The 25,028-nt window shown below is 38.4% G+C and overlaps 1 protein-coding gene across 1 annotated transcript in view; it reads left to right on the top strand.

Moving 5' to 3' along the window:
* The first annotated feature begins 2,844 nt into the window (after nt 1-2,844).
* C12H2orf73 (chromosome 12 C2orf73 homolog) overlaps nt 2,845-25,028 on the top strand; it is a 34,804-nt gene continuing 12,620 nt past the window's right edge. The window contains exons 1-3 of the mRNA XM_003830834.4: nt 2,845-3,761; nt 7,578-7,785; nt 16,490-16,643. Of these exons, the coding sequence (XP_003830882.3) occupies nt 3,736-3,761; nt 7,578-7,785; nt 16,490-16,643 (388 nt within the window). The 5' untranslated portion in view covers nt 2,845-3,735. The remainder of the gene's footprint in view (nt 3,762-7,577; nt 7,786-16,489; nt 16,644-25,028) is intronic.

Genomic DNA, 25,028 nt, shown 5'->3' with positions numbered 1-25,028 from the left:
TGCCCAGCTAATTTTTTGTATTTTTAGTACCGACGGGGTTTCACCATGTTGGTCAGGCTGGTATTGAACTCCCAACCTCAGGTGATCTGCCTGCCTCGGCCTCCAAAAGTGCTGGGATTACAGTGTGGACCACCGTGCCCGGCATACCCAGGATTATTTATATCAGAAGTGATCTATATGATTTCTACTAGAGATTTTTACCCTTTAGGAAATGTAACAATTTATACTTATTTGTTTAGTAATATGTCTCTCTTAAAAGCATGCTACAAATCAATTAGCTTTGAACCTCGACCAGAGGAAAACACAGGGTCCCTTGCATTTCTGTGATTTATTTGAACCTATCCATCTTCAAAGATGGGCAGACCTAACACTACCATTTTTCATTTCCATTATCCTCAAATTCATGTCTATTCTGGTTTGATAAAATTTTTATAGTATAAGATAATGAAACAAAGACAACATAATGCATGCACTTAATGAATCTTCTACCCTACTAGTTATAAAAATAGGAAGACTAACAGCTAACTCTTAGTGAGTGCTATGTGCCAGGATAAGCTCTCTGAACGTATTTTCTCATTTAATCCTCACAACACATGTATATGAGGCAAATAAATTATCTTTTAAAAATAGAACTAGGACTAGCTTTTGTTTATGCCATATTTTTGAGATCCTCACCTGTATCACACGCACAACATTGAAAAAAGAACTGAGAGGAAGCTGGATCTCCCTGAGCCTCAGCTTTCCTATCAGGTTATACAACTGTGCCATTCTTTACTTCTGGAATTTTCCTATGGTTCCAAAAAAATGTTGAAAATTTTCTACATCTATAACATTTTGGATGTGCAATTTCCATCTTATTGTGTTCCCTCACATATGGTGTTCTTGCTCAAAGAGCATCGGTATTTTTAACTTGCATAATATTAGTACCTACTTTGAATTATTCTTCATTGACAAGAATCCAAATATCTATCACAAATTAGAAAATTACATGTATTATTTAAGCTAGTGTGTTCATTGATTTTTCAGACAAATTTTCCAGTAGAATCACTGTATTTTACATTTGGAAGAGATCATGAAGACAATATGAAGTTATCTTTTTACAAGTGAAAATCTATAGCGCAGAGAGGTTTAAGTGTCTCTCCTAGGTCAATGCTTAGTTAGTAGTAAAAACCACTAATGGCAGCCCAGTGTTTTTTCTGTATAAAAAACATCAAAAGTTATTATAAAATTCATACTTTTATGTGGCACCCTGCAGAGAATGCACCAGGAATAAATAATTAGCACATTATTATACTATCAGTACTGCAATGTAATACTTTGTCTATCAGTTATATAATGCATTCATGTATCATTGATGTTTTGGTCACAGTTTTTTTTTTTTACTGTATGTCTTATGTCTCTAACTAGATTGTGACTTCCCTGTGGTTGGCACAAATTCTTTCCTTTTTTTTTTTTTTTTTTTTTTTGAGACTGAGTCTTGCTCTGTCGCCCAGGCTGGAGTGCAATGGTGCAATCTTGGCTCGCTGCAACCTCTGCCTCCTGGGTTCAAGTGATTCTCCTGCCTCAGCCTCCCTAGTAGCTAGGACTACAGGCGCGTGCCACCATGCCCGGCTAATTTTTGTATTTTTAGTAGAGACGGGGTTTCACTGTGTTAGCCAGGATGGTCTCGATCTCCTGACCTCGCGATCTGCCCACCTTGGCCTCCCAAAGTGCTGGGATTACAGGAGTGAGCCACCGCACCTGGCCCACAATTTCTTTTTTAAATGTTTCTCATAGCTTTTAATAAGTCCTAGACATATGCAAGCTACTTAACAGAGATTGACATAAATATATTTAAAACTAATACCATACTGCTCAAAAGAGAGGCAAATGACTCTAATCCTGTATGGATGGCAGGTCAACTTGTCAGTCTGAAAGGATCAAGTTGAGAAAATGCCCTCATTTCTTTAAGCCCTGAGATTGTTCCTGAGGGTAAGTGGTTTTAGGACTTGAAGAGATTGGTGAAGTTTGAAGCAGAAATTAAGGGGAATGATAAGGGAGTTGACTAACCCTCAAGGACATGTGGCAGCATAAGCAGATCAAGTTGATCAATAAAAATAATGGCAAAGCACTTACTAAGCATCGGGCTCTGCTCTCAGTACTCTGCCTGTATTAAATCATCTACACCTCACAACAACCCTAGGTATTTTCCCCATTTTGTGGATGAAAAAAATTGAGGCTCAGAGAGGTTAGGTCATTTGCCCAAGGGAACTAGCTAGTTAAGTGGTAAAGCCAGGTTTCAAACACTGACTGCTCCCAGACCCTAAGCTCCTAATCATCACAGTGTGATGGTTAGGATAAGACCAGATAAGCAGGTGGTGTTTAATACAATGCCTAACAAATGCCTGGTCCCCCAGTGGAAGCTCAATTGCTATTAGTTCCCCCTGCTTTCTGGTTTTCAACCCACTTGCCCCATATTTATTTACTCATCCACTCCTTGCTCACCAAACACACACACACACAATGACACATTCACACACACTCCAGTCTTTAACAACAAAGTCCACACTCAGGTATTTAGCTCACTAGGTGTCAAATCTACACATATATTCTTCTTCCTGATAGGATTTCAGGTCACATACATAAAATGAGTCCTAGGACCAACCTCTGCTCTCCCATCACTCTCCAAGGTGAATGTAAACACACACACGAACACTGACTCTGGATTCCAAACATATACGTATGCATAGCCTGATATAAGGCAGAATTCAACTCTGGACTTTTCTTTTTCCGTTATCCAGGGAAATGCATGAGTTACTATGACAGATGCCAAAGACTTTTGGCTCTGGTAGTGGAAATTGGGAGGCAATGGTGAAATGAAGTAAGAAATTCCAGGGCCAGAAGGTGGATGCAAGTCAGCAACGGCTTTTCCCAGGAGCTTGCTCTTTTTGGGTAAGTGCTACACATACAAGCCCCAACCCGCTGCCTAAGCTACCCTATTCTGAACCCCGCTCAGGCTGCAACAGATGACACACGGCAGGGAGCCTCATTTGCAGGAGATGAGTGTTCCCTTGCTCTATTTTAATCCTGGCAGCCCAGCCGGGGAAGGTTTTGTCAGAAATGGTGGAAAACATTGACAACCAAGCTTTCTGGAGTAAAGGCTAGGCAGCTCAGGAGCAACGAACCACGACTCACACAGTATTTAACAATACAAGGGAAAACAAGTATCCTTCCCGCCGGCCCGCACTTTTGCAGCCAGCTTGGGCGACCGTGGCAGGGCCTTGGCGACGAGCTGCCGGGCTCCAGAGGGCGGGCGCGGCGGAGACGGGAGCAGCGCTGCCCCGCAGCTCCGGAAACAGCCCTTCCCCTATCCTCAAGGACCAAATCAGTCCTGATAAACACCCCTCCTGGCCCTACAGTGGGAAGGGCAAGTTCAAACGCAGGGCGTCGATCCCACACGCCTAGAGACCCGGCCAGGCACCCCCGCCCTCCTCGCGCGCAGTCGCGCACGGTGAGCCACAGTCCAGCACCAACCCGGCTTACTGCGCCTGCGCACTCCAGGAGGTTTTTTGTTTTGTTTTGTTTTTTGTTTTTTTTCCACCCCACGCCCCCCCCCACGCCCCTTTCCGAGGCCGAGCGCCCGTCGCTTAGCAACGCGCGAGTCACAGTCGCCGCGCTTTGCGCACCCTTTTCCTGGCAGGGCTGCATCCCTGTTCTTCCCAGGAGGCTCCTCGCTGCCTGGTGCCGTAGAGGCCCATGGAGGAAAAGGAAGATAAGCGTCAGTAAGTGCTGGGGTTTGGTGTCTTATTTCCCTTTCCAAAAACTATTTTCCTCCTTCAGGGGGAGGCCGGGGTCCAGCATGGACAGTCCAGGCCAAGCTCAGACAGCCCCATTGCTTGTCTAATTTCCAGTTGGCTGAGCGCTTACAACAATAATTTTTAAAACGCACCGTTTACTGAGCACATACTGTGTGTCAGGGACTTGACTTGCATTACCGGATCTAAAATTCTTGAAGTCATCCACTCCTTCTCACAATTATTAGCAGATTCTGTAGTCTTTACCTTTAAAATTATCCAGAATCTACCACTGCTCATCACTTTCAGTACTGTGCCCACCCAGTCCCAAGTACCAGCTTCTCTTGCCGGGATGCTGCAACAGCCCTCCAGTTGGTGGCTTTGCTTTTCCCTTACCCCTCTGCAGCCTCCTCGACACAGCAGTCAGAGCTATCCGTTTACAGCCCAGGTTAGATCGCCGTTCTCCATCCGACATCATAGAGTAAAAGCCAAGGCACCTCCAATGGCCTATGGAGTCTACACAACACGCCCCTTCCCGTTTCTTGCCTCCCTCTGACAGGACTCTGCCACAGCAAACAGGCCTTTCTAGTATCATCTGCAGTGATAAAGACCAGCATCAGCAGCACCTGGTTGTTAGGAATGCAAATTTTGGGGACTTCCCACCCCCGAGACACACAGAATCAGAAACTCTATGGCTGGGACTCAATAATCTGGCTTCAACCAAGGCATCCAGGTGATTCTGATGTACCTTAAATTGAGACTATTAATCAAGGTAGTACATACAGCTAGTTAGGAATGATGTGGAGCCAGGGATACCCTCTTCCAAAACCTGTATTTTTGTCCCTGGAACAATGGTTCTCACACTTGAACGTGCATAAGAATCAGCGAAACAGCTGGTTAAAACACGTTCCTGGGAACCAGCCCCAGAGATTCTGAGTTTGCAGTGCTTTCTAAAAACAAGTAAACAAAAAACTAGGTACATAAAGGAAATGGGCCCCATACATTTGTATTTCTAACAAGGTCACAATTGATGCCAGTGCTGCTACTCCAGTGCCCATACTTTTAGAAGCAGTGCGCTAAGGATGGTTACACTTCTGCTGGGAAGCTTTGGCAGTTACAGTTCACTCTGCTAGAATGCTTCTCCCACAAATATGCACTTAGCTCTCTCCTCCCCTCTTTTTTCAATTGCCACCTTCACAATGCAGCCTCCACCCTACCTGAAAATGCAAACCTACCTCCTACATACATATACTCCCTTTTCCCATTCTCTATTTTATTATTGTCCTTAGCACTTAACAGACTATATAATTTACTTTTTCATCCGCCTTTCCCCATTAGATTGTAAGCTCTATGAGGGCAGGAATTTTTGTTTTGTCACTGCTTTATCATCAGTGCCTCCAACAGCACCTGGCACGCAACTCAATAAATATCTGTTGAAACAATGAATTATTCAATGTTATTCTCATCTCTCTTACAATAGGTATTGTTCCTATCATGCAAATGAGACAAAGGCTCAGATATGGCAGAACTGGGATTCCAGTCCCTGTCTGACTCACTTCAGAGCCCATCAGTGTTTTTATCTGTGCTTTTCTTCTGGCAAGAGATTGCTGGAATCATATATTTCACACTTATTTATCAACCCATAGGCATTCATACCACAAGTGCTTAATCAAATGAATTTAACTATATAAGCAAATAGCCCCAGTCCTTTTCTTCAAGGACTTGATCACTACAAGTGTATATTGTTGGGTGATAACTATGAGAAACAGGTGGAAAAAACTGATGCCAGAAGCCTACAATAATAAATTAATTGACCCCAAAGACTCTACCTTTAAATAAATAATTGTATCTCTGGAAAGGTAATAGAAAAAGGTTTAGAAGTTTTTTACACTTTACCAGTAATCAGTTTTTCCAAATCCTTTGCAGAAAGTAATTTTTGGGAAGCAGGGAACTAGAATCCAAGGATTCTGAATGTTGTTTTTATGTGTACTGAAGGGGTGGTTGAGGGTATTCAAACAAAGCCGGAGTAAACAACTCCAGCAGATTCACCAGAAATATGTAAATGTTATAATGGCAGTCCATTTACCTTGGATGAACAGGACACTTTTCCTGATGTTGGGCACATGGTGAATTCAACAATGTACACCTTCATGGAACTCATTGACTAGTAAAGGATATTTGTAGTGCTTACTAAAAACAAGTAAACAAAAAACTAGGTACATAAAAAATTGTGGTGTTAATAAAAGAAATGGACAAAGTACTAAAATAGAGAATACATGTGGTAGAGGAAAGAAATCTAGGAAAAGCTGCTGAGGAGATGGTTTTAAGCTGAGACCTAAATATCCTGAGCCAGCTGTGCTGGGAGCTGGGGAAGCTGTCCAGGCAGAGGGAACAGCATGTGCAGGTGCCGTGAGGGAAAAGAGATTGATGTGTCCCTGGAACTGACAGAAGGCAGTCTGGTTGGAGGGTCTTGAGTGAAGTCGAAGAGATTCACTGGGGCAAGTCACACAGGACCTCAGAGCTACAATTAGGAGGCAGTATTTTATTGTAAATGAATGGAAAACTACTTGAGGGTTTTAATTGAAAAATGATGTGGGCGAGGCACAGTGGTTCACGCCTGTAATCCCACTACTTTGGGAGGCCGAGGCTGGCAGATCACCTGAGGTCAGGAGTTAAAGACCACCCTGGCCAACATGACAAAACCCTGTCTCTACTAAAAAAAATACAAAAATTAGCCGGGCGTGGTGGTGCGTGCCTGTAACCCCAGCTACTCAGGAGGCTGAGGCAGGAGAATCACTTGAACCTGGGAGGAAGAGGTTGCAGTGAGCGGAGATAGCACCACTGCACTCCTGCCTGGGACAGAGTACGACTCCGTCTCAAAAAGGAAAAAAAGAAAAATGATGTGGTAGAAGAGATGGACCTGGCATTCGTTTGAAGGAAGGCAGGTGTTATACTTTAAGGGCTGTGTATAAGATTAAATGGTGCTACTTGCTTTCTCTGTGAATTTGGAGTTTCATTCACTCACCTGCTGTGGGATCATGGCTTTGATTTTAAAAGCTTCTATGTAAAAAGTATTCAAATTCATATATTTCATTCTTTATTTTTCAAGTGTGTGAATTTTAAAAATACTGCCTTTTATAATTTCAATTTCTCCTTATTTGAAAGGAGAAAAATCTGATAAGCCATTTCTTCCTATACATTTTTAAAATATTTTATTTTAGTAATTTTCATATTTGTAACAGAGTACTTACTAGAGGCAAAAAATGAAGAGATTTATTTTGACTGCCACATAGTGTTCTTTTCTTGAAAAGATAAATAATGGTGCTCCTTTGGTAGCTTTAAGTTTGCCAGACAAACTTTTAAAATTAATTGGTTTATCCTTATCCAGATAGCTGTTTACTAGGTAAATGGGAGAATAAAGCCATTCTCTTGGTAATAAAACTTTTAAAGAAGATGAGTTAACTATAACGTGTAACTTATCCACACACATGAGTACTGCAAACATGATATGGAAGCATAATCCAATCACTACTCTTTCTTTACTCCAAGCAAATAAGAGTTGGTGCTCTGCACTGGTATATTATAATGAGTAATCATTATTAACACAAAGCCCTTTACCGCTTATATGATCTAGAATTAGAAAATGGCCTCCTAAATTTTAATAGCACAAACCCTTATAACTATTAATACAGCCTAAATTGTCTTGACTGATGTTTGTAATATATTTAAATCTTATTTTACGTAATTTTGACTCAATATTTTAATGGTTACTGGGGTAAATGGTTTACTATTTATGTTTTTCAGACAGCATAAAATAGAGGATGCTGCTATAACATATGTAACTGAAAATGAAGAAATTAAACACGAAGAAAAACCTGGAAAAAGCATACATCATTCAAAACCACATGTTGGAAGAGGACGTATATATTATGCTAAATTCATTAACACAAATGCAAGAACATACAATGAACCAGTTCCCTACATAGATCCCAAAAAAGGGCCAGAAATACAGGTTGGACAGATGTTCATTGTATACAAATAGAGATTTAGATTCAGACACTGTTTTGCAGAATAATTTGGTCACAGACTATAAAGGATGAGACACATCTCAGAGTAGTACTTATCATAATCCAATAGTTAAAAGCAGTAACCTGAAACTATTTTGGCAGCTGACTTTTACATATAAACAATACAGATACAGGGAGGGAATCTAAGTAATTGTTTCCCTAGATTGGGTCAGATTATTGCCACAAAGTAGTGCTTTGGGGTTACTAAAGAAATTTCATGTATTTACGATATATATTCTAATATAAAAATGTCCCATGATACTCAGTAATTCACATACCTCCTGTAAAATAATAATCATTTATTGAAAGCATATGAAGTTCTAGGAATGAGCTAAGTGTTTTATATAAATTATATTCTTTAATCTCTACAACAATTTCTATGAAGTCTTATTGGAAATAGTTTACAAATAACACATATTCCTTTGAGGTTAATTAACATATCTGAGATTAAGTAATAAGCAAATGTCACAGTCATATTTCTGTCCCAGGGCTGTTGGTTTAGCCAAACCACACTTCATTGACTATCCCATGCTAAAAATATTCCATTATCTTTTTTATAAAATCAGGTTTGTTGCGGTACAATTTATTGTATTAGTTTCCTATTGCTGATGTTACAAATTTTCACAAACTTGAAAGCTGGTTTAAAGCAGCACATATTTATTATCTAGCTTAGAAGTCCAAAATCCGTCTCACTGGCTGTTGCCAGGCCTAGTTCTTTCTGTAGGCTCTAAGGGTGGATGGGTTTCCTTGCCTTTCCCAGCTTCTAGAGACTGCCCATGTTCCTTGGTTTATGGCGCCTTTTTCTTTGAAGCCAGCAACACAGCATCTTCAAATCTTTCTCTGACCCACTCTCCTGACTCTCTCTTATAAGGACCCTTGTGATTAGATTGCACCCACCCAGATAATTCAGGATAATCTCCCCATCTCACGGTCCTTAATCACATCTGCAAAGTCCCTTTGCTATGCAAGGTAACATTCACAGATTTGGGGCTTAAATCATGAACATCTTTAGGGACAGAGAGAGGGAGCATTATTCTACCTACCCTTACACAGTAAATTAGTTACCCTTGTAGTGTATAATTCTCTGAATTTTGGCAAAGGTGTAGTCATGTTACTCCATCACAATCAAGCTATGAATCATTTCTATCACCCTCAAAAGTTCCCCTATGCCATTTTGTGGTCATTCCCTTCCTCTACTCCAACAGCTACTGATCTGTTTTCCATAATTTTGCCCTTTCCAGAAAGTCATGTTAATGGAATTACCCAGTATGTAGCTTATTGAACCAGTCTTTCAGAATAAAGCATCTGGGATTTGTCCATGTTGCTGCAGCATGTCACTAGTTCATTCCACTTTGTTGCTGCTACACACTTGCCATGTGACTTTGGGCAAGTCACGCTAAGCTTCAATTTCCTTATTTATGTAAGGATAGTAATTGTCCCTCTCATAGGGTTTTTATGAGAATTAAAATATTTTTGTCAGTTACTGTTCTAGACACCAGAGATACAGCAGTGAATAAAGTAAATGGCGGAAAAAAATCCTGTCCTTACATAGCTTACATTTTAGTGAGGGAATAGATCAAACAAGTAAGCTGTATTGGAATGTTACATGGTAGTAAGGGCAGCATGCAAGGCAGGGTAAGGAATGCTGCAGGCAGAGCTGCAATTTTAAATTGATGGTCAGAGAAGGCTTCACTGAGTGACATTTGAGTGAAGACCTGAGGGAGAGTGAGGGAGTGAGCATGTAGGAACCTGGCAGAAGAGCATTCATAATGCACAAAGGAAGCACTCACTAAACATTAGGTCTTAGTAGCGGCAGAATCCTAGTCTACTGCTCTCTGCACAGTGATGGGGACTCATTTGCAGCTGAGAGCAGGATTCTATGAGAGAAAACCTAGTGCAGTGCTGAGCCAGGCAAGTGTTCAACAGATGGGATTCAAAATATGTCACAGCAAAGGTAATAATTTTTCATGTAGGTTTTTTCCAGCATATTTGGAAAAGGAAATGTGTACCATCTAAATGGTCTCAGACCACTGTGCCAGTGTCAGCCTCCTCCTACTCTACTTCTTTCCTCATCTCTCTGTGTGTTAGGTATAGTGATTTAACATTTAGATGGAGATTGCTTTTTGTGAGCTCTCTTCGTACTGATGACATCTGTTCTTGTCATGGACAGCACACCATGTGAATGTGAGATCTTCACAGCTGTGAAGTGAGATCACACAGCTGTGAATGTGAGATCTTCTTGGGGCAGGAATTCCTGTGGTTAAATGTTCTTTAATTTCATGAGCTAAACCCCTTTAAGGGCCATATTGAGGGTACTTCATTTTGTACACTTGCTTATGCTCTCGTACCAATTATTTCAGAAAGAAATCAATTGTTATTGTTAGACCAGACCTACACTGGGGAAATTAATTTGGTACCAAAATCCAGATTAGTGAAGTTCTTACATTTCTTACAGAGGCTCATGAATGACTCTGAGCTCTAGTTCAGGGTTGAATTTAAAACTGTTCACTGAACTCATCCTTACATTGGCAATACTAAGAAAAAGAAGCTGGTTTGAGAATAGAAATATGAAACATAAAAGTTTAAAAACTTAATCCCAACTAATTTTCTCTTACTCCTACTCTATAGGTATGTTGGAAAAAAAATGAACAAAGGTGTTAAGAGCTGCTATCATCAAGACTAGGTGACAGAATAGTAGTAGAATCATTATTAGCAATGGACCTTTAAGAGATGGTAAAAGTGAGTTTGAGATGAAATAAGAGCTCAGATAAGGGAATCTGTCAGTGAATATGAATGAGGAGAGTTACAGAGAAAGACTGAAGATACATCACTGAGTTACAAGCATGTCTGATTTGGGTGTGGCAGGAAGGGAATGTGTATATTTTAAAAACATAGCCTGGGCAACATGGTGAGACCCCATTTATAGAAAAAAATAAAATAAAAAATAGCTGGGTATAATGGTGTACACCTGTGGTCCCAGCTACTTGAGAGGCTGAGGAAGGAAGATTGCTTGCACCTGGGAGGTCAAGGCTGCAGTGAGCTATGTTCATACCATTGCACTCCAGCCTGAGTGACAGAGTGAGACCCTGCTCAAAAAGAAATAAAATTGGCTGGGCACAGTGGCTTACACCTGTAATCCCAACACTTTGGAAGGCCAAGGCAGGAGGGTAACTTGAGCCCAGGAGTTTGAAACCTTCCTGGGCAACATAGTGAGACTGAGCTCTACAAAAATAAATAAATAAATAGCCAGGTGTGGTGGCAAGCCTCTGTAGTCCCAGCTACTTAGGAGGCTGAGGCAGGAGGATGGCTTGAGCTCAGGAGTTCAAGTCTGCAGTGAGCAATGATTGTGCCACTGCGCTCCAGCCTGAGCAACAGAGCAAGACCCCATCTCTAAAAACAAATTTTAAAATAATAAAATAAAAACTAAAAACAATGAACTTAAATGTACTCATTTCTAACTATCCAAGAAATAATAAAGAATGTATATTTCACATATTTGTAAACTGTTCCTTTAAGATGACAGGTTTCTTTTTAAAGGTTAGCTTGGTTAAGAAAAAAACTGGTTGATGGTAATGCTGTCTTTATAATAAGAGTAAAGAAAATAAACTTGCCTAAATATTTTAAATGACACCTGTTTTATGTGTTTTGCTAAGATAATATCTTTAGGATGCAAGACGAGATTGGTTGGTTTTATTTGTTTAGAAGATTTTTAAGATTTCGTATATTTCTACCTAGGAACATAAAATTGGGGATGCTAAAAAAAGTAAGTTGTTTTAGCTCAGTCACTTCCAAAGAAAACTGGTTTGATTGTCTTATATTTTTGGCTGGGTGCGGTGGCTCGTGCCTGCTATCCCAGCACTTTGGGAGGCTGAGGTGGGCGGATCATGAGGTCAGGAGTTCAAAACCAGCCTGGCCAGCATGGTGAGACCGTATCTCTACTAAAAATACAAAAAATTAGATGGCCATGGCGGTGCGTGCCTGTAGTCCTAGCTATTTGGGAGGCTGAGGCAGAAGAATTGCTTGAACCTGGCAGGCAGAGGTTGCAGTGAGCCAAGATCGTGCCGCTGGACTCCAGCCTGGCAACAGAACGAGACTCCGTCTCAAGAAAAAATAAAATAAAATGAAATAAAAATATTTTTAAATATTGGTACTTTAAAGGAGATTATACTAGGTTGGTATTTTCAAAAGTTTAATTTTCAGAGCACTGACCCTTGCCTACATGCTTAACAAAATAAATTTGCAAAGTCAAATATGTTTTGGAAAACCTGTATTTTTATAAACCTTTCTCAGAGCTTCACAATTCACATTGGTATATAAAGGTTCTGAGAAATCTTGTGATAAACTTATTTAACTTTGCTTTTCTCACTATTTCCCAAAGTTATTTAACTGTGGACTCCTTTGTATAACACCTATTAATATGCTGGAGAACTAGTGTTCCACAGAACACAATTTTGGAATTTTTTATGGGGGGTGCATTATGAACTGCTTAAAAACATTTTTTTAAAGCATTCATAGCATCTATAGCAAAATAGAGATGAATTTAGGTACAGTGTAACCAATGTGACCTTAGCTGCCCTAGTGTTTGTGATAGTACTTCAATTTTTTAAAGCCACTGAGCTCTACCAACAAAATGCGATTGTTTATGTGTAGGTTTTGTCAAAAGCCCACATTTCCTTGGGAATCCACAAAGTATGATTTTATGTTCCACAGATGACCACCACCAGCCATTTTGGCTACGCCATTGTGGCTGTGGAGCTTGGCTTACGACCTCTTGCATTCACTTAACTAGTTTCCCTAGGATACTTCACTTGCTTTTTACTACTTCTCCTCTGAGGATTCTCCCTTAATTTCTCAAAGAATGGAAAATAGGTAATCTTTACTAAAACATCTCTGAGAGCTTAGGGATACTAGGAGTATAACATAGAGACTGCCTTACACTGGCTTCCAAATGTGACTAAGGGACCCACAGTGCAACAGCCCTTGGCCTTCCCAGAGCCGCAGGTTAGAAGGAGCCCCGTCATCTGGAATCTCCAGGCAACTCCTGACCATGGAACCCAGTGACTATCATCCTGGGGCAGGAAAGAAGACAGTCCTTAGACTGGTAGGGATAACTCCTCTCTGGGTCCAAAGTTTCAGTTAGGCAAAACCCCCTCTACAATCTGCAAGATATGGTCTGTTCCCCAGAGCCTAGACAAAGCCATCACGCTAGGTAACTTCCCAGCTTATTTTGTCATAAATAACTGTGTTAATCCCCCACAATCCAATGTAAGTGATGGTACACAGAACAGTAAATTTTTTGTTAGTCTTTCCCTTCAGTATGATACAAAGATAAAGACGAGCCTCCATCTATGTCTTTCCTTAATCTCATCATCTTTTATGAGTAAATGCTTGGACCAAAAAGGCACGCACATGTTGCATGGGCACATAAGCACTTTCACTCTTCCAGGAACAAACCAAACTTTTTAGGCATAAGGAAGACTATCCAGAAACATGAAAGACAACCTTTTTTTTTGGACTGTAAGATTTCACTCAGCTAAAGTGAAGATGCATCCAATTTATAACACTCATCAGAACACTTTCACAAACTGCAGAGCCTTAAAGTCACCAGTCATATTTTAGGAAAAACTGTTCCTATTTCCTTTATGTTTGTGAAACAAAGACTATTTTGGCAAAATTCTCAGCTTAAAAGAAATTTGCTCAAAAGATGAAATTATCTCTCTGCTCTAAGGCTAGCTTTGCATTATGCTTTTAAGAAAAAAATATAGCCAGGCGTGGTGGCTCATGCCTATAGTCCCTGCTACTCAGGAGGCTAAGGTGGGAGGATCACCTGAGTCCGGGAGTTTGAGGCTGCAGTGAGTTGTAATCGCACCACTATGCTCCAGCTTGGGTGATGGAGTGAGACCCTGGCTCAAAAAAATAATAATAACAAATAATAATAATTAAAGTCCATCAGCCATTTCATAGTGGTTCGCTTATCCCAGAGCCATTTTTCCAGTAACTTGAATATTAGCAAAATAAGTTTTTGATCAACAAAAGTAGATGATATGAAGTGTTTGTGTATGCTTTACAATCTTATCACAGAAGAACTTTCTCAGGATATTTACTGCTATGGTTTGAATGTTTGTCCCCTCCAAACTCACGTTGAAATGTAATTTCCATTGTAACTGTATTAAAAGGTGGGACCCTTAAGGGCTGATTAGGTCATGAAAGCTCCACCCTCATGAATGAAATGAATGCCATTATAAAAGGGCAAGTTTTGTCCCCTGTTGCCCACTTTTTGCTTTTCTGCCTTCCACCATGTGAGGATGCAGTGTTCAAGGTGCCATTAGAATCATAATTACCCAACCTGCCAGTGCCTTGATCTTGGACTTCCCAGCCTACAGAATTGTGAGCCAGTAAATTTCTGATCCTTATAAATTACCCAGTCTAAGGTATTCTGTTGTAGCAGCACAAAACAGACTAAGACGTGCACTTACAGCCTCTATTTTCACTCCTTAAATAATTTCATTTGGTTTGTACTTAGCTGGTTTTGCATTCCTCAGCAGGTTTGATAGAGCAGTGCAGCACAGAAATTAGAGGTGTGCACAAAGAGGTTGGGGTTTGAATTGTGGCAGTGCAGCAGTCTGCTGGTGATATATCTTGGGGAAGTTACTTCATCTCCTGGCAGTTTTCTCATCTGTAAAGTGGGTGTGCCTGCCTCATAGAATTGTGATGAGCTTATATAAGACAAGACCTATAAATCCTAGACCTTGGGGTGTAATAAGCACTATTATAATTGTGAAGTGGAGTGGAGAAGAGCTGCCAGAAGCAGGCGCTCTGACAACAGTAAGATGTGACTATTTTCAGCCAGATAGTGAGAAGACACCATCTGTTTAGTAATCTGTTCTAGAATTTTCCTAGGATCTACATCAAGTAGTCTTAATTTTTTAAATTCACCTTTTAGCCCATTCTGAAAAGTGAAGCATTAGCCAATCTATTCTCCAAAATCCCCTAGTTCCTAAATTTCTGTAATCTCTGCAGAAATTACCCCAGTTACAATTACCAATTATTCCATTACTCCTGCTTACAATTTGTCATTGGCCTAAAAACTGGCACTCTTATAAAGTGACAAAGTGAAGTCCAACTCTCTCATCAGCTCTTCAGGGCTTAGTTCTTTGGTATGTGTTCATCCCATCTTTTTCAAGTTAACTGTAATTTTCCTTAACAACCTCAAGTTGAATAGTGCTGACTTTCCTGAACGAGATTCTTCTCTCCAAACTGTTAGCCACAACACAAAAGATAACCTTTTTTGGGGCTGTAGGATTTCACTCAGCTATGAACAATTTTTTCTAGAAAACATTATTTTTGCTGCCTTTGACAATTGTATAGATTATCAATTTGTAAAATTTTGTAAATTTATAAATGTCTTCTAAGTTTCTTGACAATCTTCTGACAAGCTGACTCCATTAATTATTTTTTAAATCTAATGTTGTATATGTCTTTTATACATGCCTGTCTTTTTAGAAACTAAGCTCATTTGAGAGCTGACTCCCTATGCAGCCACATAGGTTTTTTTTTTTTAAAGAAACATCTCCCCTTTTGCATCAATGTCGCCTTAATTGTATTGTCAGTATTTTACCTATTAGAATTGCATATTTATCCCCCTTGAATCATAGTTTAGAAGTCTTTGGCTATGGAACCATAGTTGATTTTCAAAAGGCAGACTTGCTTCCTTATAGCCCACGGTAGGTGTTTGATTATACCGAAAGTTACTTTCATATCCTAACTGTATTCCAGGAACTCCTAGGTGTCATAGGGTTTCTCAAGCATTTTCTTACTACCACCTAATCAACCAGTTTTAAAATATTTGGTCAGAATTAAGTTGAGTAACAGTTCCCCTCTCTACTCTCTCAACTTCCAAGAAATCAAATTGTCATACATGCTAATGAAGAATCTGTTTTCCCTTTCTTGTGTACTTAGGTTTTAGTACCAAAATTCAGTAACATTAGAGAGATTTCCCCTTAGAACAAAGTTTATCAAACTGAGTCATTAGTGAATGACAAATCAATGAGTTGCAGTCAGCAACGTGAAATGAAATAGGAAAGCAATAAAATAGAATAGAAAAATAGCTAAGCACACTGCACATAGTAAGTATTTTGTGAAACTTTTGTTTCAGTTTTATATATGTATAGCATTGTGTGCTCTTGTATGACATAAAATGTATTTCATGGTTCAGGCTAGGGACTAAAACCTCTGAAAACCACTATTTTTAGATGATAATACATTATTTGTATTGTCAAGAAAAGATTAGAACATAATTTTTTAAATTAAATATTTTTATACATACACGTGTACATATATAATAAAATCGTAGTATAAAACAAATACAGCTATTTTGCTGATTTTTACCACTTCATTTGTTGATAGAAGGAAGGTAGCTTAAGAATTCAGCAGCTGTATTTTAGCTAAAAATTTGACAACTAATTTTTCAGTGCCTTCAAAGAAATACATTTTTTGTGAAAAGATATTTCTAGATTTCAGAACTCCACATTAGTACTGGGATATCCACTAACTTGTTAAATTGAATTGCTGAATATCCATAGACAGCAAGCAATACATGAAAATGCCCTACAGTATCCAATATTGTGTTTCCAATTATTTTCTATAAAGGGTGACTGGTGGTCACATGGTAAAGCACTGGAACCTGTCTTCCTACCACCTTATGACTCTAAGAGCACCCAGAGGAGTGACTTCCAAAAACCATCGTGTCCACTGGTTTTGCCAGTCAAACACAGCAAGATGCAAAAGCCTTCTTGTGGAATAGGTAAGGTTTTGCCATGGTAAAAACCTTTTTTGTTATCTCAAATTATTGCTACCAAAACTAAGATGTATTAGATGTCTGGACAGCTCCTGAAAATAATTACTTCTCTATGAAGTTGAAAATACACACACAGCAAATACAGCCCTTGGGAAGTTTGTTATTTCTTCCTAGTGGACAGTTTGTCTCCAAACACAGTTAATATGACATAATGAAAATTGTACTGATCATTAATAACACCAGCCTCAAAGTCAGAAACTTAGTAGCATCCTGCTCATTGTTGTTGCCACCACATTTTAAGAGTTGTAACTATTGTCACTTCAAGGAAGGTAGCTGATGAAGAGGGCTATTAGATAATCTGTAACAATGACCTGTCCTTTAGAAAGATAATAAAGTTTCCACTTCTGGTTCAGGATAGTAGACTGAGCACACATATCTAAATTCCCTGCCTTCCAAGACCCTATTACTATAAATAGTAGCAAAGCAATAAACTCTTAAGAGTGAAGAGAATAGAAGGAAGAACTTTCTGGAACGTAGCAAAGACTAGAAGCCTATTGATAGATAAAAGAGAATAAAGAAGCAACATCTAGAAGGAGATGCAGCAAAGAAGAGATAATCTGCCTGGCCAAAGCCCTGACTGAGCTACACGCCGAGCCAGCAGGCATAGTGGAAGGCAAAAATGAAAAGCCGGTAGGAGAGAGTCAGAGAGTTACTTCAAAGCCTGTCCCTTAAATAAAGGCTCCAGTCATGAGCACTCCACCCTACCCCAACATTAAGACTACTAGAGCCCAGTGTCTTAGCCAGATGTCAACTACCACACCAGTTATTTCGGTAAATCAAGCTGATCCCCCATCCCCTTCTTATGAATGGACAACCAAAGATTAGAATTATGCCAGTTAAAAAAAAGATTTGGAGAATAAAGTCACGGAAGTATCACACAGCATAAAACAACAAAACAAAAGCTTGGAAAATGAGAAGGAAAGCAAAACAGAAGATCTGTTTGGGAAATCCAACTTTTCTGGAGCTCCAGAAAAGAGAAGAGTAAAAATGAAGGCAGATAATTAGAAAAACATAACATTTATTGAGCACATACTATTTGCCAGGCACTTTATGGAACTTTCTAAATATTAACTCATTTAATTCCCACATGAACTCTGTGCAATATAATAGTGTAGTAATACTATTAATATTCTTATTTTTCAGATAAGAAAATGTAGGGAGGCAAAATTTTACCTCTACCCATTTAGTGTTTTTGGCTGGGCTTGAGAATTAAATTGACACAAAGATCAACAGGAGAAAGGCATACAAATTTATTTAATACAAGTTTTACATAGCAGGGGAGCCTTCATAAGGAAATGAAGACCCTAAGACACAGAAAGAACACATATACTAAATTGGACAAAGAGTAGTACATTGTAAAAATGGGACAAGGCAAAGGAGTTTGGGCTAGGGTAATTGGGTAGAGAAATGACTAGGAAGATAAGGGTGAGTTTAACAAGGTTTACTTGTCTAGATTTCCCCTCACCTCAAATTCCTGTGCTTGGTAAGAATGATGCTTTCCTTATGATATAGGAAGGATATCTTTTACATAGGAATTTCATCTCCTGCTTTTGAGAAAGAGAAGGAAGGTCAAACTGTTTTTCTTGCATCTGCTGTTTTTCAAGCGCCCTTAACTCAATATAGTCAATATGCCAGAGTGGCATTTTAGAGTAGCATGTTCTGAACTTTGAAAGCAAGCATGGAGTTGAAATAACGTGCCCAAGGCTAGAGTGAATAATTGGCATTTGCACCCAGCTAGCCTGACTCCAGTGCATATACTCATAACCGGTACTGTATAGTACTCTACACAACCTCTAAAATAATAACAAAGTTTCCCTATGTAAAATGCATTAAAAGGGTCTACTGAGTGCTTCTAAGTGTGAAGGGGAAAAATATGCACACCCTACATATCATTACAAAATTGCAAAACAATCGTCATCAACAGAAGATTCTAAAAGTTTCCATAAAGGGATAGAAAAATAAGTCACCATCTAAGAAATAAGTATCAACATGGAATCAGGCAGCACTGATGCAAGAGTACAATGGAGTTAATATCTTCAAAGTTCTCAGGGGAAATACTTTTTGACCTAGAAAAGGGAATTTATTTGGCACGGATACTAAACCATTTTTTTTCAAGTGGCACTGGGCATTACACCCACTGAGAAGGAAATGAAGTCCTGGCACAACATTTGACCCTTAAATGAACAAAATGTATGTAATTATGTAATACTATGCATGCTGTTTAGTAGTTTTCAACTTTTAGGCTCAATCTATAGACACAAGTTTAGATATGGTTACAGGACAGAATGTATCTTAGCAGCTTTAATAAGAAAAGTAAGTGCACAACTGATAGAAGATGAGAAGTAGAAGAGAAGAAGGGTGCTAACATCATTATTTGCAATATAGGTAATCAGTTGATACTATCCAGTGGGGGTAAAACAAGGAATAGATGTTTAAGGTGAAAGGTCAAAGGAACCAGTCTAAAAACCAAATTTCTCTAACCCTGGCTTATTTACTGAGCTTCAAGTTCACATATCCAAACACCTACTTAACATCTCCTCTTGGATAGCTAGTCACCTTTTCAAACCTGATATGGCTGGAATAGAATGTTTCATTTCCTCCATCCAAACTTATCCTCCACCAGTCTTCTCCATCTCAGTGAATGCCACCTCCACTCTCCCACCAGGTGTTCAAGTTTTGATAAGCTAGAAGGCATTATAAAACTCTCTCCTTTCACTCCCTGCCCCCACATTCAATCCATCAGCAAATTGTGACACCTCTGTCTCCAAAATAGACCCCAAATCTATTCCTTTCCATCTTCACTGTAACCAATGCAGTACAGCTGCTATTACCCTGCTTCCTTTCTTCTTTCTCCGTATGTGTTTTCTGCATCATTGTCAAAGGATCTTTTTAAAAACACATATGATATTCTCCTCCTTTAGATTCTCCAGTTACTTCTCAACGTTCATAGAATAAATTTCAAATTCCTCACTATGGCCTACACGGCCCTTTTTGATCTGTCAAATTTACCTACATTATCTTCTACTGCTCATAATGTGAGGATTTAGAGACAGAGAATATAACTCAGACCAAGGAGGTAGAGACACTCTCTGAAAGTTAAGCTTGTTTCCAAACCAGATTTATGTCTATGTACTTGTTACTGTATTTCCATATTTTAATTATATATTCTTGTAAATTAAAATCTGAATAAGAAAAGAAAACAGTTGTTTCTATAAAACATTCAAAATTCAATGTACAGACTTGATAAAAGGTCAATTGCTAACTTTAAAAAATGCTAATTAGGTATAGGCAAAATAACTAAGAGGAGTTGGACTGAATTTTTAAAATCTTGAAGGACTCTGCATTCATTTTGCTTGAAATTTGTCTTTACGTTTTCATTCTGTGTGAAAGAAATAGAAACTGGAAATGATGCATTAGAAGTGTGGTTTGTACAAGAAACACAAAGTGGAATTTCAGTCAGTGGACACCTCCTCAAAGAAAATGGCTTGGCATGCCAATAAAAATTTGATGAACTGGTTAAAATATGTATCTACATATGGCATATGATTTTTTGCTTTAACTTTCTTTGGTAGCCAACCAGTCCCTTCCACATAATGAGTAGTTATGGTACTTCAGCTACTCAAGTTGAAGGGATGTAGAAGAGTGGTGAAAGATGACACCGGAGCGATGGGCTTTGTTCTGGGTTCATAAGGCAGGGCTCAGTCATTTCATAAGGGATCCCCCAAAATCAGGGTCTGTAGATCTACTTAATTTGCCCAGAGAGAAATCCTCCAAACCTCTGCCTAGGATGGAGGACAGAAAATCCAGGAGTCCCATAAGCAGTCGTCTGCAACATCACCTTTTCCCGCTGCCCCACGCTCCCTGCCTCAGAGGTATCTGATGCCTCCCGATTTGGAGGCATTCCTGGAATGCTGTGGCATTAATCGGCTTAATTTTTACCCCATTCCCTTCCCCCATAGCACTTAACTTCCAGTTTTCTGCAGTTTACTTGAGTCTATTGCTACTTATCCATCTGTTTTCCAGCTTCCAAATTTGTTAAAATCTTCACTCTCATTTAGTTCTTTTCTTCCTTAAGGACATAAGCCCTCTTAAATTTCTGTAGTGTGATTGTACTGGGGCTTGGGGAAGGAATGGGGGAAATGCACATTGAATTTGCCATGTTTAACTGGAAATCACAGCAATGTTGTCACCATCAACACTTCTTTTACAATATTGGTTCAGTATTAAACTTAGTATTATGTGAACCTGAACCCATTAAATTTAATCATCCTGTTTTGCTCAATTTATGAAGTGAGAATAATTCCTACTTTGCAGGATTGTTGTGAGAAACAACACGTAAAGTGCCTAACACAGTGTTTGCTACATAGTAGACAATAAATGGTAACTGTTTCTATTATCAGTTATTGCATTGTACTAGGTTATGTGTTGAGTTGAAATTTAGCTGGAGAACCTGGCATGATTCTCTCTCTGTTCTTTTATTGGTATTTCTTTTTCTTTCTCTGTTCTTTTGTGGGTATTTCTCATGGCCAAGTTCATTACTGTATCCTAGGGTCTAGTACAATGCCCAGATTCAATAAATATTTATTAGTTAAATGATAATTATACATTCTTCAATAAAGTCATAATGTAATTTAAAGTAACATATACTGCACAATATAGGCCTGCAATTTATTCATATTTCAGGTATTTGGATATTAGATGAAAGTGATTTTTAAAAAACAAAATATTTTAATGTAACATTTAAAAATATGTATATAAACTAGTCTATATGTGCCAGATTTTTTACTATAAGCATATGAACATGCACATAAACATGCACTAATAGGTGCATATAAATATGCACTAATACCAATTAAAAGCCATCTCATAGTCATTCTGTTCCATCAGCCCACTTAATTACGCCTGGACTTTGGCATTTCAGCAATGTTATCTTGTGCCGACAATTCAAAGTGCCCTTTATGTCTTCTACCACACACAATTTCCTGGCTGCCATCCACAGTCAGTTAACAAACAGCTATGCTCCATCATATTTGAGTCCCTGTAAGAATAAGTGTTCACATTTGGTTTTATATAATAAAACTTTATAAATTGGAAAGCCTAATCTAATATGTGAAGGGGGTATTTCGTACTTAAATAAAACCTTGCTGATTATCAACAACTTGATATTTCAATGTTCTTTTGAATTGCGAATTCAGATATAGTGGTAAAATTAATTTTCTAAAATAGGTTTTAGTTTGTGTTGCTTCTTTTGCACCAAAATGTAACAACAATTTTTTGCTACAGTTATGCTTTTTTCTTTTTACTGTATTTTGAAAATCTATACTATTATTTTTATATTAATAGTCTTTATATATAAGATCAGAATACTGAGAAGAGTGGGATTTAAGAGAAAAATATTACTGATGAATGATCTTTAAGCAGACACAAAGAATTAAGAAAAGAACATTTCTCAAAGTAAAACTCCTAAGTTCTCACCAATATAAGAAGCAAATTGCATGTTTGAATAAATCCTGGCTTTGCTGATAAAATATAAATGGTTAGATAGCAACTTGTTTAGAAAATTCTAATTTTAATTAGATCAAGTTTCCAAGAAACAGAGAGTGGATTTCAAACATTCTTCATGGACTTTGCCTTATTTTTTGCAATTCTCATCTAACGAGGCTTCTTTCAAGTAATTACTTTGGGTACAATTTGAATTCTTAAGTAGAGTAACCACTAACAATCTGAATATCTTCTTTGATGTTTTCATGTTTAGATATTCCTCACTATTGTGGGCTTCTGTAAATGTCTCATATGCCTGTATAAATGAACATAGTCATTATGTTTAATTTTAATAGGTGTAATGTCTGAATAAGGAATTTCCCTTTATAATAACTCAGATTCCTTTCTCCCCCCCCCTTATTTCCATGATGAAAAAGAAATCTATTTTTTTTTTTTTTTTTTTTTTGAGACGGAGTCTCGCTGTGTCGCCCAGGCTGGAGGGCAAGTGGCGTGATCTCGGCTCACTGCAACCTCTGTCTCCCGGGCTCAAGAGATTCTCCTGCCTCAGCCTCCTGAGTAGCTGGGATTACAGGCACCCACCATCATGCCTGGCTAATTTTTTAAAAATATTTTTTAGTAGAGACAGGGTTTCACCAAGTTGGCCAGGCTACTCTTGAACTCCTGACCTCAGGTGATCCACCTGCCTCGGCCTCCCAAAGTGCTGGGATTACAGGTGTGAGCCACCATACCCAGCCAGAGAATTATTTTTAAAGTTATTATTTGTGAGATTGTGGGAGGTTTTAGATTACTATTTAAAAGATTCATTTTAATTGATTTAATTGACTTCCTTCTGAAATATTTGTTTTAGTTATTTGCATAACAAGCTACCTCAAATTTAATTGCTTAAAACAACAATCATCTTATTAGCTCAATGTTCTGCAATCTTGGCTGAGTTCAGCTGGGTAGTTCTTGGTCTGGTCGGTGATGGTCACTTGTGTGGCCACATTCACTTGGCAGATGGACTGAGGACTGGACTCAGCTGGGATGCAGGAATGACTGGGCCTCTCCTTCTCCAGGTGGTCACTCCACGTGGTTTCTCCAGCAGGGTAGCTGGACTTCTTACTCCCAAGAATGCAAAAGCAGAAGCTATAAGGCTTTCTTAAAGTTTATGGCTAGTACTGGCATAGTGTTACCTCTGTCATATCCTGTTGGTTAAAGCTAATCATAAGACCAGCCCACATTTACGGGGAGGGGACTATACAAGGATTTGAATACTGGGAGGCCTGATTTATTGGGGCCACCAATTTAACAGACTACCACAATACCCTTCAACAGTCATTTAAATGAGAGTTTAGGAGTAGCCAACTCTTCATCTTTCATTGTCTGAAAATGTCTTTAAGTTGCCCACACTCTTTAATGAATGAAAGCATAGCTAAATGCAGAATTCTGGGTTCACAATTAATTACCCTTTACACTTTGAAGATATTACTCCACTGTCTCCTGGATTTTATTGTTATGTCAAGTCTGCAGGCAGTTCAAATTCTTTGAGGGTAATCTGTTTCAGTATAAGATTTTTAATTTCAAAGAGAGCCTTTCTATATAAAAAGGTATTCATAGTTACTTATGATTTAAATATTCCAGTTTGAACATTATAAATTTGAAAAATATGTTTCAAGTCTTTAATTTTTAAATATTGTATAAAATAAGAACAGCATCTTTCACTTGTTTGACATTTAACTCAAGTTGAACAAATGAAATATACCTTAACAATGACTCATTTACGAAACAAAGTCAATTAACTTCTGTTAGCATTTTAAATTGCAAGTTTGTTGATTTAATTATGTTCTGTTTTCCAGAACTACCATTCAACCAGCAATCACATTACTGGGTATATACCCAAAGGAATATAAATAAAGACACATGCATGCATATGTTCATTGCAGCACTATTCACAATAGCAAAGACATGGAATCAACCTAAATGCCCATCAACTGTAGACTGCTTAAAGAAAATGTGGCACATATACACCATGGAACACTATGCAGCCATAAAAAGGAATGAGATCTGGTCCTTTGCAGGAACATGGATGGAGCTGGAGGCCATTATCCTTAGCAAACTAATGCAGGAACAAAAAAACCAAATACCACTTGTTCTTATAAGTGGGAGCTAAATGATGAAAACACATGGACACAAGTGAACAACAGACACTAGGGCCTGTTGGATGGTGGAGGGTGGGAGGAGGGAGATAATCAGGAAAAATAACTAATGGGTACTAGGCTTAACACCTGGGTGATAGAATAATCTGTACAACAAACCCCCATGAGACAAGCTTACCTATATATAACAAACTTGCACATGTATCCCTGAACTTAAAACTTTAAAAAATAATAGTTACTATATTCTGTTTTCTTCTCAAATACTTTAAACATCTTTACAAGAAAAACTTAAAGCTTTGACAATCAAAACATTTCCAAATCCTTAAATACTTTCTATAAATTCAATAAATTAAACCTAATAAATCTTATAAAACCTAATAAACCTTGTGGCTACTGTGGGCTTACTACCTATGGAGCAGCCCTGTTCCACAAGGAGAAGAAAAAAAAACCTAATAAAACTTGCAAAACCTTGTAAATCTAATAAACTCAGATATCTTAAATATTTTAATACTGTTTATAAACTTAATCAGATTTCCCTAAAATTGTCAGCACAACACTAGTACTTGATCAAAATTTTTTTGACATAATGTACTAAATAACAAATTACAGGTTTAATTTTCTTTGCTTTCTCATCTCTATATTTAATCCCAAAGTTTCCCAGAATTAAAAAGGTTTACCAACCATTTACTTTAGT

This window comes from Pan paniscus, chromosome 12 (assembly GCF_029289425.2).
Source record: "Pan paniscus chromosome 12, NHGRI_mPanPan1-v2.0_pri, whole genome shotgun sequence".
Lineage (NCBI taxonomy): Eukaryota > Metazoa > Chordata > Mammalia > Primates > Hominidae > Pan > Pan paniscus.
This window is presented reverse-complemented; position numbering and strand designations above follow the sequence as displayed.